The sequence below is a fragment of the Lepidochelys olivacea genome (genome assembly GCF_965140295.1).
Source record: "Lepidochelys olivacea isolate rLepOli2 genome assembly, chromosome: 8".
Classification (NCBI taxonomy): domain Eukaryota; kingdom Metazoa; phylum Chordata; order Testudines; family Cheloniidae; genus Lepidochelys; species Lepidochelys olivacea.
Genome location: NC_140418.1, coordinates 104,867,439 through 104,882,489, shown reverse-complemented (window position 1 = coordinate 104,882,489; position 15,051 = coordinate 104,867,439). Strand labels below are relative to the sequence as shown.

The 15,051-nt window shown below is 48.1% G+C and overlaps 1 protein-coding gene across 2 annotated transcripts; it reads left to right on the top strand.

Moving 5' to 3' along the window:
• Positions 1-2: 2 nt before the first annotated feature.
• On the top strand, positions 3-14,835 carry MMACHC (metabolism of cobalamin associated C). 2 transcript variants are annotated; one of them, XM_084638074.1, is made up of 5 exons: positions 1,129-2,497; positions 9,528-9,614; positions 10,298-10,492; positions 12,948-13,100; positions 13,855-14,835. In XM_084638074.1, the coding sequence occupies exons 2-5, from the start codon at positions 9,576-9,578 to the stop codon at positions 14,164-14,166; spliced, it is 699 nt and encodes a 232-aa protein (XP_084494200.1). In that variant the 5' UTR covers positions 1,129-2,497; positions 9,528-9,575; the 3' UTR covers positions 14,167-14,835. The 2 variants fall into 2 exon arrangements, with proteins under 2 accessions (XP_084494201.1, XP_084494200.1); XM_084638075.1 differs by lacking the exons at positions 1,129-2,497; positions 9,528-9,614 and adding an exon at positions 3-262.
• The last annotated feature ends 216 nt before the right edge of the window (positions 14,836-15,051 follow it).

The window sequence follows — 15,051 nt, the reverse complement described above, 5'->3', positions numbered from 1 at the left end:
TGCCCCGCGCGCGGTCGCGGCGTCCCAAGACGCACCGCGCGCAGCCGCCGGAGGAGGCGAGCGTTGCCCGCGTGCAGCCGCGGCGCGGCGGGGAAGGACTTTCTTTCCCATGATTCTCCGCGCGCGCAGCCATGGCGGACGGGAGACTACATCTCCCGTGGTGCCCCGCGCGATGGGCAGCATGGAGCCCGGTGTGGCTGCGCTGGAGAGGCGGGTCCGCGGTTGCCTGTGCGACTTCGGCTTCGAGCTTTCTCCCTTCCAGGTATACGCCGCGTGGCGGGGGCGGGAGGCTGCTATGGCCACCAGGCTCCCTGGGTGGTGCCCACGTGGCCCGCACAGCCTCGTAGGCTGTGACATCCTGCAGTTGTCACCTTGACACCATATGGGCTCTGTGACGTCATGCAGTTGTCACCGTGACGCCGTGTGGGCACCGCGGCGTCCTGCACTTGTCACCGTGACGCCGTGTGGGCACCGCGGCGTCCTGCAGTTGTCACCGTGTCGCCGTGTGGGCACCGCGGCGTCCTGCAGTTGTCACCGTGTCGCCGTGTGGGCACCGCGGCGTCCTGCAGTTGTCACCGTGTCGCCGTGTGGGCACCGCGGCGTCCTGCAGTTGTCACCGTGTCGCCGTGTGGGCACCGCGGCGTCCTGCAGTTGTCACCGTGTCGCCGTGTGGGCACCGCGGCGTCCTGCAGTTGTCACCGTGTCGCCGTGTGGGCACCGCGGCGTCCTGCAGTTGTCACCGTGTCGCCGTGTGGGCACCGCGGCGTCCTGCAGTTGTCACCGTGACGCCGTGTGGGCACCGCGGCGTCCTGCACTTGTCACCGTGACGCCGTGTGGGCACCGCGGCGTCCTGCAGTTGTCACCGTGACGCCGTGTGGGCACCGCGGCGTCCTGCAGTTGTCACCGTGACGCCGTGTGGGCACCGCGGCGTCCTGCACTTGTCACCGTGACGCCGTGTGGGCACCGCGGCGTCCTGCACTTGTCACCGTGACGCCGTGTGGGCACCGCGGCGTCCTGCACTTGTCACCGTGTGGGCACCGCGGCGTCCTGCACTTGTCACCGTGTCGCCGTGTGGGCACCGCGGCGTCCTGCACTTGTCGCCGTGTGGGCACCGCGGCGTCCTGCACTTGTCGCCGTGTGGGCACCGCGGCGTCCTGCACTTGTCGCCGTGTGGGCACCGCGGCGTCCTGCACTTGTCGCCGTGTGGGCACCGCGGCGTCCTGCACTTGTCGCCGTGACATTACATCTCCGCGTCAGCCACCTTGTGTGATGACAGGAGGCTGCCAGGCCGGTAGTCAACTCGGGCTCCTCCCTGGTGCTGCAGGCGCTTTGGGGTGAAGGGTCCCGGATGTATTCCAGACATGGTGGTATCATTGGCAGTTACCATTGGGGAAAACGGTGGCTGTCCAGTGGATTTGGGGACAAGTGGGCCACAGGGATCCCACACATGTTTTCTCCCCCCGCAGGCTGTATTCTGAAGTATAGTATGTTGGTGACCGTTTATGGAAAGTACGTGGTCTAATTCCTTCTTCACTCAGGCCAGGTGCTGGAAAAGGTGGCATTGAAGTGATGAGCAAGAAGTGGTAGGCTCTCACCCAGAAATCTTTGTGTACTCCTGAGTCTGTAACTCTTCCTGAATTACATTTTGCTGGCCAGGACATCCAGACATGAACTGAGTTTGCCCCATATCTTGCTGCTTGTTATCCCTTCATTTATTCCCATTGATTATTTTCATCTCATTTCTGCTGTCACATTGTTTGGATCACCTGGGAAAATGAAGTGCCCAGTCTCCTTCAAAACTGGCATGAGTGCCTTTCTATAAAGGCCTGATCCTGTGAGAAGCTGGTTGCCTCTTGAAAGCTGTGTCAGTCCTTTGACTCCCAATGATATCAGTCCTACCATAGTGTAGTAGCAACCTGTCCCCTGGAGTATCTCTGAGAGCTCCAAAGTGTATTGCATCTCCATCCTTTCAGATTATTTCCAAAACTGCCATGTTGTTCTGCAGAGTGCATCATGGGACAGCATTTTATTTGTGGCAGTTGATACTGGTGGGCTTCTGAGAAAGGCCAAGTGTAATTTTTAAAATATGTGGGAGGAAACATTTCTCCATGTATGTTGTGAAATGCATAATCTTGTTGAAAATACAAGGAAAGAAACAGGGAAACTAGCAACTGAAACATTCAGAGAAGTTGGCTGGAGAACAGCAAGAGCAGGAGATAAATAGTGGAGGAAAGCATGAGAAAGGATTGCATGAATTCACAGATGAGCTGCACAAAATGATACTAAACAGATAATTGACTTCTGTTGAGATTAACATCAAACTGTATTGTCTTGAAAGTTAAATTTTGACAATAGTCAGGAAACTGACTACTGTAGAAGTAAAGTTTTTATTGTCCTGAGAATTGAATATTAACCCAGGCAAAGGTGAAACTAAGATTTGCCCCCACAGTCAGTGAATGTTGATCTTCACAGAGAGACAAAGTCCTTATGTGCCCAGGTACGTACATTCTGAAAGCCTTCATCAGAAATCTTCCCACTGAAACTGTGAATTTCTTAAATGAAGCTTTTTTGTAAACTAACATTTTCGGAGCAATGAAGTTAGGTGACTGACAAATAAGACTATTGTTGACTGCTGACAAACCAATCTGTTAGGAAAATCTTTAACTTGTAAATTGAGCTAGTAAGATGTGGGGATAAATGTGGAATGTCAGGACAGACAAGGTGGGTGCATAATATCTTTTATTAGTCCCACTGCTGTTGGTGAAAGAAACAAGTTCACTTCAGTTAAAATGCTACCAGGTGCAGTTCAACAGCTGAATGATTTACTGGCTAGGAGAGTGTTTCTGTCTTGCTATTTGCAGTGTTCTGTTCTTGCTAGGCAGTTTGGCCTCCTGGACTGAAAAAAGAATAGGAGGTAGGAACTCTTTAGATCTAATTTTGGTTCTTTTACTGATGTGGTCACATCACTTGACTTCCCCAGGCCTCAGTTTAACTGTGAAATGGGGATGATAATTGCTTCTCTTCCTGCGGTGGTGCAAGGATTAATGACTGTTTCTGTGCACTCAGAAGCATGTTGTAATGCATTGCATGAATGCTAGCGATTATACTTCCATTGGTTTTTCATGTTGCTTACTATTTAAGGCAGGGGTGGGCAAACTACAGCCTGGGAGTGTTTTAATCCGGCCCTTGAACTCCCGCCGGGGAGCAGGATTCAGGGCTTGCCCCGGTCCGCACGGCTCCCGGAAGCAGTGGTGTGTCCCTCCTCCAGCTCCTACGCATAGGGGCAGCCAAGGGATTCTGCATGCTGCTCCTGCCCCAAGTGCAGCCCCCATAGCTCCCGTTGGCCGGGAACTGAGACCAATGGGAGCTGCAGGGGCGGCACCTGCGGACAAGGCAGCACACAGAGCCTCCTGGCCGCGGCTCTGTGTAGGAGCCAGAGGGGGAACATGCCGCTTCTTCTGGGAGCTGCTTGAGGTAAGCACTGCCCGGAGCCTGCACCCCTGACCCCCTCTTGAACCCCAACCCCCTGCCCCAACCCTGATCCTCCTCCTGCCCTCTAAAACCTCCCCGGAGCACCCTCCTGCACCCCCAACCCCTCCTCCCCACCCCTACCCCAGAGCCCGCACCCCCAGCCAGAGCCCTTACCCCCTTCTGTACTCCAACCCCCAATTTCTTGAGCATTCATGGCCTGCCATACAATTTCCATACCCAGATGTGGTCCTTGTACCAAAAAGTTTGCCCACCCCTGATTTAAGGGCACCTCCTGAAATGTGCTGAGTGCCTTTGAGGGGGCACTTCACGTCCTTAGCTTGCACTGGCTTCAGTAGGATGACTACACATGGACCCAGTCCCGCTTTCAGTAAAGCCAACGGAAAGAATCCTGCTGACTTCAGTGGGCACTGAAGCCTTTCTGTGGGGGTACTGATGGGGGCCCATATCTATGAAGAGACAGTAGATGGCGTTGCCTCACCAGGCTTTTAGCATTGAGTGGAAGAAATAGCTCTTCTCTTCTATCCCTGCAGCTAGAGTCAAAGGGACTGCTCCTGTAGATAAAGCTCATCATATGTTTGTAGGTCCTGGGCCTGACAGAATGCAGGAAATTGCACCTGGTGCTGTATATCACAATTTTTCTAGGGAACTTGGAGACCTTCCTTTGACAGAAAATAAATACATACCCATCCCTATCCCTACAGCCTTTTGCTTGGCACCTGCCCAGGAGTAATGATCTGCACATTGGAACCTACAGATGCCTACAGAGCAGTATACTGCATGGCTAATAATGCAGTTTTAATTTATTATTAATTATTATTTTATTATTGTAAAAACCCAAACATACAAGATGTCTATGTGTGGGTTGGTCCCCATTGCTCTTCCCTGGTGAAAAACCCCATGTAGTATTTAAAAAAGATAGTCCTCCAAAAAGGATATTAAGGGACAGTAAGAATGCATTCATCGTACCGTGTTATTTCTATACAAGTCTTTAAACTGCGTCATGACTAATAACATGTGTAATCTCTTCTCAACACTGTAATAACGTGCAGACCAACTAATTATTTAAACCAGTGGTTCTCAACCGGGGTGACACATACCTCTGGGTTACGCAGAGGTCTTCTAGGGGGTGCATGAACTCATCCAGATACTTGTCTAGTTTTACAACAGGTGAGATAAAAAGCACTAGCGAAGTCAGTACAAACTAAAATTTAATACAGACAATGACTTGTTTATACTGCTCTATATACTATACGCTGAAATGTAAGTACGATATTTATATTCCAATTGATTTTATAATTATATGGTAAAAATCAGAAAGTCAGCAATTTTTCAGTGATCATGGTTGTGACACTTTTTGTATTGTAAATAGTTTTTAAGTGAGGTGAAACTTGGGGGTACGCAAGACAAATCAGACTCCTGAAAGGATACAGTAGTATGGAAGGACTGAGAGCCATTGATTTAAACAAAGGCCAAAACAAAACTGATCTCAGTTTTACTGGTGTCAGTCCAGAGTCCACTGAAATCAATAGCTACTCAGATCAGTGGTTTTCAACTTATTACACATTGTGGGTGGCATATGAGGTGGCATGGACCCTCACTGTGCGGGGCCGGCCAGCTGCCTGCCCTAAACCCGTGCCACGCAGCAGCCTTCCCTCCCCCAATGTTTTTAATTAGTTTCTAAAATATAAAACCGAAATATGGAACCACCTAGATATTTAAGGGCAATCTCCATTACAAAATCAAATGTTAGAGACAAGGTGGGTGATGTAATACATTTTTGATTAGACCAGTTTCAGTTGGTGGAAGAGACAAGCTTTTGAGCTTCACAGAGCTCTTCTTCAGGTCTGGAAAAGATAACCAGGATGTCACTGCTAAATACAAGATGGGATGGATTGTTAAGCAAAAGGAGTTAAGGTATGTTGCAAGAAACCACTTAAAAGGAAGCTAGTGATTAACTCCTCTACAGCCCTAGGACAAAGGAGGGTTTGTAAGTTACAAATTGTAATGAGCCATAAAACCAGTGTTTCTGTTGAGACCATGATTTTTAGTGATTTATGAATTTAAGTTCCTAGGCTTGTCTTTTCAAGATGTGCAGGTTTCCTTTGAGGGGGCCTGAGGGGTCAAAGAGGAAATAATTGCTTTGTGAGTTGTGTTTACCCACAGATGCTATGGTGTGTTTCTTTTATCATTTTCCTGTGTGAGTTCATGAATTTGAGAGCAGAGGCCATGTGGGATGGGGGTGGGATCACATCGTCTTCCCCCTCTATCAGATTTGCTGTTTGGCTTCTATTGAGCATGCTCACATGGACTGAGCATGCTCAGTAATACTCCTGAAGCCAGCTGCCTTCACTCTGCCCCCCCCCCAACGCAGGAAGGGGTCAAGAGGTTATTGATTGTCTTGTTTCATCCACATAGTAGTTGTTGGGGGCATTTGATGCACTGGATGAGGTACACCACATGTAAGATAGAGATACGTAGGACGCGTAGATCTCGAGAGGTGTGTTATGGGGGGTATTGATCATCTGAGCAGTAGAGATCTATCTGCAGGTTTTGCATCTGTCTCCGGGTCTGGTGCCTATGCTGCTTTGAGTTGGTGTGTCCTGGTCTCTCTGACTCTGGTCTCATGACTCCTTACAACAATCTGTAATTTACCAATCCTCCTTTGTCCTGTAACTGCAGGGTGTTTATTGCCCACTTTCTTTTAGGTAGTTTCTTGCAATATGTGTTAACCCCTTATGCTTAACAGTCTATCCCTCCTTGTATTTAGTTGTGACACCCTGGCTTCCTTTTCCAGACCTGCAAAAAGCTCTGTGAAACTTTCCACTAAGGGCATGGCTCCACCTGCAGATGTAGAGCACTGGGAGTTAAACCAGCCTTCGGAGACCGTAGCAGGGAAAACACTGCTGCGTGTTTAACCTGTCAGCTGCAAGCGGGCTGGCATGGCCACATGAGCAGCTCTTGCAACGCCACAAAGAGCAGTGCATTGTGGTAGCTATCCCACAAGTGCAAGTGGCTGCAGCGTGCTTTTCAAGGGGGTGTGTGTGTGTGGAGTGTGACAGGGAGTGTATTGTGTGTATGTGGGGGGAGAGACAGTGTGTTTTGGGGTGGTAGAGAGGGTGTCAGCATGCTGTCTGGTAAGTTCAGACAGCAGTAGACCTCCCTCGCCCCCCCCCCCCCAACTCTCTCACACACACTCACAACAGCAGCATTCTACAGTAATGGCTTGCTTTGTCCCGGAGCAGATAAGCAGCCGGCTGTCAGAAACGGAGCTTTGAAAGGGGATATCTGCATACCTGCAGCCAAGTTCAAAACAATGACAAGTGTGGCCACTTGACTTCAGGCGATTATGGGACGTTTCCAGAGGCCGATCACAGCACAGTAATGCAACACGTCGTCCACATGCCACCCGGGCGTTTCAGCCGGGGCGCAGCAAGCTTTATGCTTCTCGTGCAGGAGCGCTCCAGCTGAAGAGTCCAGGCGCTCTGTGTGCCTTGCCAGTGTGGACACCTCAGGAGTTAGGGCACCCGGGGCTGATTTAATGTGCTCTAACTTGCAAGTGTAGCCAAGCCCTAACAGAAATTGGTCCAGCAAAAAATATTATCTCACTTACCTTGTCTTGTTCATATCCTGGGACCAGCATGGCTACCACAACATTGCAAACATACATCAAATATTGATTATTTCAACCAGCCCAGATAGATGTTGGATCAATAGAAAAAGAACTACTGGGATGTTAATCACCCTTATTCTGCTTGTTTTTAATTGTTTAATTATAATTGTTAAAATTAAAGCATAATTTTTCTTTTGGATCTGACAATATCCTGAGAGCACCATACAGGATTATAATCTCAGCTATGACCTGGTATAATAGAGGAAGCAAAAACTTTTTTTGGACTGTTTCTAGTAGGCTATGTTAATTCTGGAACAATAAGAGCTTTATATATAGCAAATGAAATATTGATGCCTTTCCTAGCTAATCTCGGGATACAATCCTGGTCTGATGGCCAAAAGGTCTTGTTAGAAGTGATTCTTCTAGCATTTGGAGCAGGATCTGATACCTTCCCACTTCCACAGAAAGACAAAGCAGAGTGAATGGAAGAAACAGGGAACAAAAAGGGCTCTAACTACCGAACGAAAGAATGGTACCATTGTGGCTCCTTTAAGATACAATTCTCATTATTTCTAGTGGCATCTTATTTCCTGATCTCAGCTGCAAAATCAACAACCTTTAGATTCAAATATTTCAGTTGATTTTTCTGAAGTCTCAGTTCAGCATCTTAAAATGACCCAATTTCAGATTAAACAGTGGGGCTGACCTTGTAAGGATGATGATTTACTGTAAATTTCATTTTCTTTCTCTGTTCTGATCCTGTGTGGTGCTGGGTACCTCCTGCTCTCATTAGCGTCACTTTCACATTGATTTCACTCGTATTCAAAGCTTCTCAGCACCTTGCAGTTTCAGGCCCTTAGAGAAATATTAATTTCTAAAACCTCTACACTCCTTTTTAAATATCAGCCATGGCGTTTGACCTCCCAAGGGACAAAACTGCAAGAAACTAATAGAGTCACAGGGTCCTATACACAAGAATAAACTTGCTATGTGTAATCAGGTTGTGTAACATGCTGTTTGTGTATTATGCTAGGATTTTTAGAGTTATTACCTGGCTGTGCTTAGCACTCCTGGGGCTGAGTCTCTGTTCTCCTGCTCATATCTCCCTGCCTTCTTGGCTTGATCTGCCCCCTAACTTCTAATACTGTCAACTGGGCTGCATTATGACCCATCCAGCCATGAAAGTAACTCTTGAAATCTTGGGAGCATCATAATATGTGATGCACCTAATGTTCCGCTGAGGGATTATTGTGCTCTTGGGAGCATCATGTCATTTACCTTCACAAATAAATGTTTATGCCTGGAGAAGTAAAGCATGTGGCCCGTCATGCGATTGAACAGAAGTATCCATTTCTTTCCAGCAGCCTGTCATGGCCCTTATGACATCACAAGGGGCAGGGCGGCTGTGAGTGAGCATGCTTATTTGATCCTTGGGGAAAAAACACAACAATACCCAAATGGCCACCCCCTCAACAAAAGGGATGGGCCACAGAAAACAAGGATCAACCAAACAATGGGGGACAAATAACAAAACCCAAAAGAAAACAAAAAACTCCAATCAGGAACAGGAGTGAGATCACTGGGTCAAAATAAAGGATCCAACGGGGACACCAGTCCAAGAATCCCAGATAGTGGTGCTCACTATTGCTTCAAGAGAGAATTGAGAGAGACAGTGGAGTCCACTCCGAACAAATTCTGTCCCGGTATGTGAATGGCGAAGTGCTGGGAGATATGCTCCACAGTCACTGACAACACCCCCATCCAGCCTCCCACTGTGTTAGCGAGAATGATGTCAGAGAAGCATGTCTCATTATTTGTAGTAAACTGGCTGGAGGCAGAAATGGGTTGTGAATTCTGCAGCTCAGTGCTGTAATTTGTAATAATCTGCATTTCCATGTAAAATGGCACCACATCCAGTTGCTGTTAAAGACCCATTGATGTCTCAAGTTATTTTTTGAGATGATTCTGCTTTTCTGTGATACAGTTTGTTTGTTTTTCCTTTCTCACTTTGTTATTAGGAGGGACATTGGCACACAGGATCTTCATCCTTAAAGAGTTCAGTGACTCATGCTGCTTCTGTGACATCATAGTTTTTGCTATGAAAGTGATTGTCACGAGAAACAGAGGATTGAGATTTCAGAGGGAAAGTTTGGGCTAAAGCTCAGGGCTCCTGGGTGCTATCCCCCTGTATTTTATTAAATACAGAAAGTAGGATTTAAGTGGTTCCAAGAAGTAACAGACAGAACAAAGTGAATTACCAAGCAAAATAAAATAAAACCCCAAGTCTATGTCTAATAAAACTGAATACAGACAAAACCTCACCAGTTCCAGTAAGCTTCCTTTTACAGACTAATCTCTTTCTAGTCCAGGTGCAGCAATCACTCACACCCCTGTAGTTACTGTCCTTTGTTCTAATTTCTTTCAGGTATCTTTGCGGGTGGAGAGGCTATCTCCTTAGTCAGCTGAAGACCAAATGGAGGGGTCTCCCACGGGCTTAAATAGACTCTCTCTTGTGAGTGGAGACCCCCTCCTCTCGCCTATGCACAGTCCAGCTCCAAGATGGAGTTCTGGAGTCACCTGGGCAAGTCACATGTCCATGCATGACTCAGTTTTTACAGGCAGAAGCCATTGCCCACGTGGTATCTTGAATGTCTCTGGGAAGACTTCTTATGTAGATTGGAGCCTTTCAAGATGCGTTGTTCGTTAAGTGCTTCTTGATTGGGCACTTAACTTTGCAAATTCCTTTCTCCAGGAACTGACCAAATGCTCTACTAAGGTTATTTAGAAATCAAGCCAGTACATGGCCAATATTCATAACTTCAAATACAAAAATGATACATGCATACAAATAGGATTAATAGATTCAGTAGGTCATAACCTTTACATAGATATGTTACGTGACATCTACAGCATAGAACATATTCCAGTTATGTCGTATATCCATAAGCATATTTCCATAAAGCCTTATGGGGGGCACCATCACAGAGGTGACCATAAATCCCAACATGAAATGCTCCCTCGTGATTTGAATGGAAGGCAGTGCATTTTGGGATCTGTAGCCTGGGCAGGCTGCACATCTGTATTACGTATGAAGATAGCTGCAGTCTCTTTCATGTTTTGAAATTCTGCGCAGCCCTGGTAGGACAAAATCTAGGTGTCTTGGTTCTAATGGATGTTTGTCTTTATTTGCTGAAGGTTGGGTGGTACAATGCTGTTCTTCAGCCGTCCTTTCACCTCCAGTACTCCGAGGGCGCACTGGCATTCGTTGTCCTCAGCACCCCCTTGATGTTTGACAAAGCCTTTAAACCCTTTGTGAACAAACAGCTGCTGAAAAAAATCAATGACCCAGTGGATCAATGCGTTTCTTATCATCTGTCACTTGTGAAGGAGGTAAGAACCTTTGAAAACAGTGTCTTCTTGCTAATGAGAGTATGGCCTAGTGGCTAGAATGGGAGACTGGGAGTCAGAACCCTTGGGTTTATTTCTGTTTCTGGCTGTGTTTGTGACCTTGGGAAGTCACTTATCTTCTCTGTGCCTCAGTTTCTCAATCTGTAAAATGGCAATAATGATATTGACCTATTTTATGGGCAGAGAGTTTGTGACTGAGGTTTTTTTTTAAGTGCTTTGGGATCCTCAGATGAAAGATGGGAACTGCACAGTATTATTCATGCTGCCAGGCTCACGATAAGAGTACCCAAAAGGGTGTCAACTTCCTTTTCTCTCTTACGCAGCCTCTTTTATCGTTACATCCTTGGTGTGGGCATGGATTAAAAACACAAAGCTGTTGTTGGATGGGTTCACGGGTTGGGGTGATGGTGTTCACCAGGTCATACAGAAGGTCAACCTGGGTCTACCCCACCATAAGGAGAATGGACCTGAAGGAGTTGTGAGTGAAAGCGTCAAAAAGCTCAAGGCAGGAGTCAGACATCTGAGAGAGGAAGATATGGCTGACAACTGACACAAGCCTCAATCTGTGCTTTGGCAGAGGCTGCACCTCAGTGCTGGAGCTGAGTCGTGGGGCTGGATGTCCTTTTCCTTGTGGTACCGGAATCCAACAGGACATCTGGGGCCTGATCCAAAGCCCAGTGAAGTCATTGGAAGTCTTTCCAATGACCAGAGGCGGATTAAGGTTTCCTGGGGCCCTGGGCCAAAGGAAGTGGGGTCCCCTCCCGACCCCTTCCTCCTGCGGCCCCACCCACAGCCCCACCCTTTTCTGCTCCTTCCCCAGGGCCTGCCCCTGTTCCACCCTCCGCCACCTCCCCCAAACACAGGCCCCGTCTGTCCAGTGGCTAATCCACCACTGAATCTGCCACTGACTGCACTGAACTTTAGAACAGTCCCTTAGAGGAGATCGTCCTGCTGAACATATCCTGCAAGTATGTATATAAATAAATACCTCAGTAACTACAGAAGGGAGCTTGCTGACAGAGAGGTCCTCAGAGCCTTTATTTCTACTTCTATAACCACTGCAAACCTGGACTGAGACACTGTAAATCCTCAAAACTGCATAGGAGTTTTTGGTATTGGTGATACCCCACATTATGACTTTAGAGATCATGGAGTGCCAGAAGATTTCAGGATGGAGACTTACAAAAAAAATTAAAACTTTCCCACTGAATATCTCCATTAATCCGACTGCATTGGCTATTCACCAGTATCTTTAAATGTAATTCAGTAATACAGTGCTGGAAGACTGCAAGACTCACTATGTAATCCTTGTGTCCCCTTAATCCTCCATTTCTGGGTGGCTAGCATCTCCCCTGCAGGAGCTGACTTCCTTTCAGGTGAGCCCAGGGATTTAGGTTGCAGTTCTTCCTGCAGTTCACTGTGATCACCTTAGCAAGTTTGACTTTAGTCCAGCACCTGCAGACCTGAGGGCAATGACAGTATTAATCAGTGACCAGCCAGCTTCAATAAAGCACAGTATTTGATCAGAACAAAAGCATTACTGAAAAAAAATATGATAGAACAAATGGCTTAACCCACATGCTTACCAGGTATCTCCACATAAGACCTTGGTGGATTTCAAAGTACTTAGTTTAAACCTTTCTGCAGGATCTGCCCTTTGTCACATGTCAGTTCTTGGACGTAGTCAGTGTGACCCCTCAGGTTGGTCACATCATACAATTCTCATTTCTTTGTTTTCTAGCTGCCTTCAATCAGTTAAACCAGGATATGCCATTCCCCGGGGGGTGGGGCCTCTCTAGATTTGTTTCCCTGTCCAAGGATTTGCATTAATTATCCTCCAGTGATTTGAGTTCCAGTAGGAAACGCCTGCAATTCCCCCAGCCCAGACAGGTACATCTTTATAAAGCTGATACAGTCTTTGAGTATTCTGATTCTATAGCTCAGTTCACAGGTTGATAGTTCATTTGTGATTATGTGATGTCCCTCCACTGCATTGCTTGTCCTGTTTTAAAGAAGACATTAATCCCATTGTGCTGGCAGGTTACAATACAAGGTCAGAGGGCAAACTGAGACATAGATATGTTTTCATAAAAACAAATCGGAAGTTTCCCAGTTCTTCAGTGTCCACTAGATGTACTGAGTTCTATCTTGGGAAAGGAAGAGAGAAGGGACATGCCAAAAAACTCCCTTATAAAGGGAATGAAACTCATTAATAATGCACCTTTCACTGTAGGGTCAAGGCGCTTAGTATCTGGAAATGCAGGATCACTCAGAAGTCATATACAGAACAGCGTGTGATCCTGCAAGCCTATTGGTTAGAAAGGGGGAGTTCAGTAGCCAGGTGAGGGAGGGAGCTTCAAACCCATTCCACGAATTTCCAGTGTGCCTCTAGCCAACACTTTTCAGTCATTCTGAGCTGATACTTTTCTTCCTCCAGAGTCTCCCTGACCAGAGAGTGGACATCATCTATGATTATGAGATCCTGCCAAACCGGAAGCCCAAGTTTCTGGCCCAGACAGCGGCCCATGTGGCTGGAGCAGCATATTACTACCAGAGGAAGGATGTGAGGTGTGATCCCTGGGGAGAAAAGGTAAGCTATGAATCATAGCCCAAGAATCCCTTGGGAGCACCTGAATGTAAAACTTTTGTTGACTCACTGATTCCTTCCTCAAGGAACTCATGAGGCATAAATGTGATAGTTATTTGAAGTGTGTCTGCCAAGGAGTCGGGAATTCTTTGGAGTGGTACAATGGGCATAACTAGGTGAAGAGCGATGAAATTGAGCAGAGGAAAATGGAGGCTAAATAGGAGGGGAAATGTCCTGATCAATGAGATTTATTACCTTCTAAGGGAAGAGGTGGAAGACCAATTGCCTGGGACATCTAAATCTAGCCTAGACAAAAGCAGAGGCAAATGTAGCATAGGAAAAATCCTGGCTGAGGATAGGCAAAATGTGCTAGAGAACCAAATAGGCCTTTTCTATGTCTCTGTGCCAAATCCTGCGATCCTTACTCAGGGAAAACTTGCGCTGTGTTCAATTTTTATTTTGGAATTTTAACAAGAGGCTCCCGAGATCCACCTTCCAGCACATCTATTTGGGGGTGTGAGGGAGAGGGGTGCGTGCACATGCAGGTGTGTGAACCAAGTAAAGGGAATCAAATGTAATAATGCTTCAGAGTATAAGGTTAGGAGGGAATTCCTCTTTCTTCTCATACAGTACAGCATCACTTGGCCATGTGCATTAGAGGTTCTCTCGAAGTCCCAGAGACTAGGCACTGCTTGAGACAAGGCCAACCCTTAGATCTAGAACAGCACGTCTCATACCATTTCTTTCTTCTTTTCAGAAGATCTATGGTGTTTGTATCCATCCCCGGTATGGAGGCTGGTTTGCTATCCGAGGTCTCCTCATATTCCCAGATGTTCAGGTGCCATTCCTGGAGCAGGTTGCTCCTGTGGATTGTGTGACCTCGGAGGAGAAGCGGATAGAGCTGCTGGAGAAATTCAATTTCCACTGGCGGGACTGGAGCTATAGGGACATCATTGAAGTGAAGGAACGGTACTCGGAGGAGCAGAAAGCCTACTTTGGAGCTCCTCCAGCAGAGAGATTCAAACTGCTAGAGCTGCAAGGACTTCTCCAGAGAAGTACGTTTTACTGAGTAACACGGTTCCAAGTGTGGGGCAGGGAATGAACAGAGTGCAGCTCACAGACGCCCTCATCCTCCATAGCAGTTATGAAGAAGTGCGTGACGGTTCAGAGTTGGAAGATCCCATGTGAATCAGTACTGGGTTTACAATGGCACCATGGTGCTGGGCCCCCGCTGAAAAGGGGCCCCGGCCTGGCACAGCCCGCTCCATGGGCACTGCGCCCGGAGTATCTGGCTCCTCTCTACATCTCCCCTCCCCCCAGCTTCTCCTCTTACCGCTCGCTCCTCTCAGCCAGCTGAGGGTTCCCCTCTGCCCCCGTCACCAGCAGGCTGCCACCAGCAGAGCCAGGGGCAGAGAGGAGCCCTCAGCTGCTGCCGCTCTGGCTGGACCAGTGACCAACCGCTTCAGACTCCGCGAGGCTGGGGCCCGCCTCTCCCTGCCACTCTGTGGTAGCGACAGGCGTGGGAAGTTGGAGGCTGCTTCTCCCCCCCGCCCATGCAAGGAAACGCCTCCTCCACCACGAGCACCATCAGTGCCAGGCTGGTAGGGTTGGGTGGGACCCCGGGGGACAGGGCCACTCTGTGCTCCTGAGCTTCAGTGGTCTTGCCCCCTTGCATTGTGCTGGGAGGGGAGGATCCCTGCTCTGCACTGGCTCAGCAGGGTCTTGGGGGCAGGGTGTGGAGGAGTGGGTCTGTGGGGGGGATACTGGGATGTGAGGGGGTGGGAGGTGCTGGGCAGTGGGGGAGTTTTGTGTATTTTGGGGTGCTAGGCAGTGGGGATCTGTTGGGGGTGTGTTGTGGTGGGGCTGTGGGGAAGGGTGCTGGGCAGTGGGAGTGATGTGTGTGTTGGGGTGCTGGGCAGTTGTGGTCGGGCTGATGGCGGGGGGGTGCTGAGCA

Coding starts and splice junctions, on each gene's coding strand:
- MMACHC (XM_084638075.1), top strand. CDS start 110: ATGATTCTCCGCGCGCGCAGCCATGGCGGACGGGAGACTACATCTCCC. Junction 10,493..12,947: donor ATCTGTCACTTGTGAAGGAG/GTAAGAACCTTT, acceptor TTCTTCCTCCAG/AGTCTCCCTGACCAGAGAGT. Junction 13,101..13,854: donor GTGATCCCTGGGGAGAAAAG/GTAAGCTATGAA, acceptor TCTTCTTTTCAG/AAGATCTATGGTGTTTGTAT.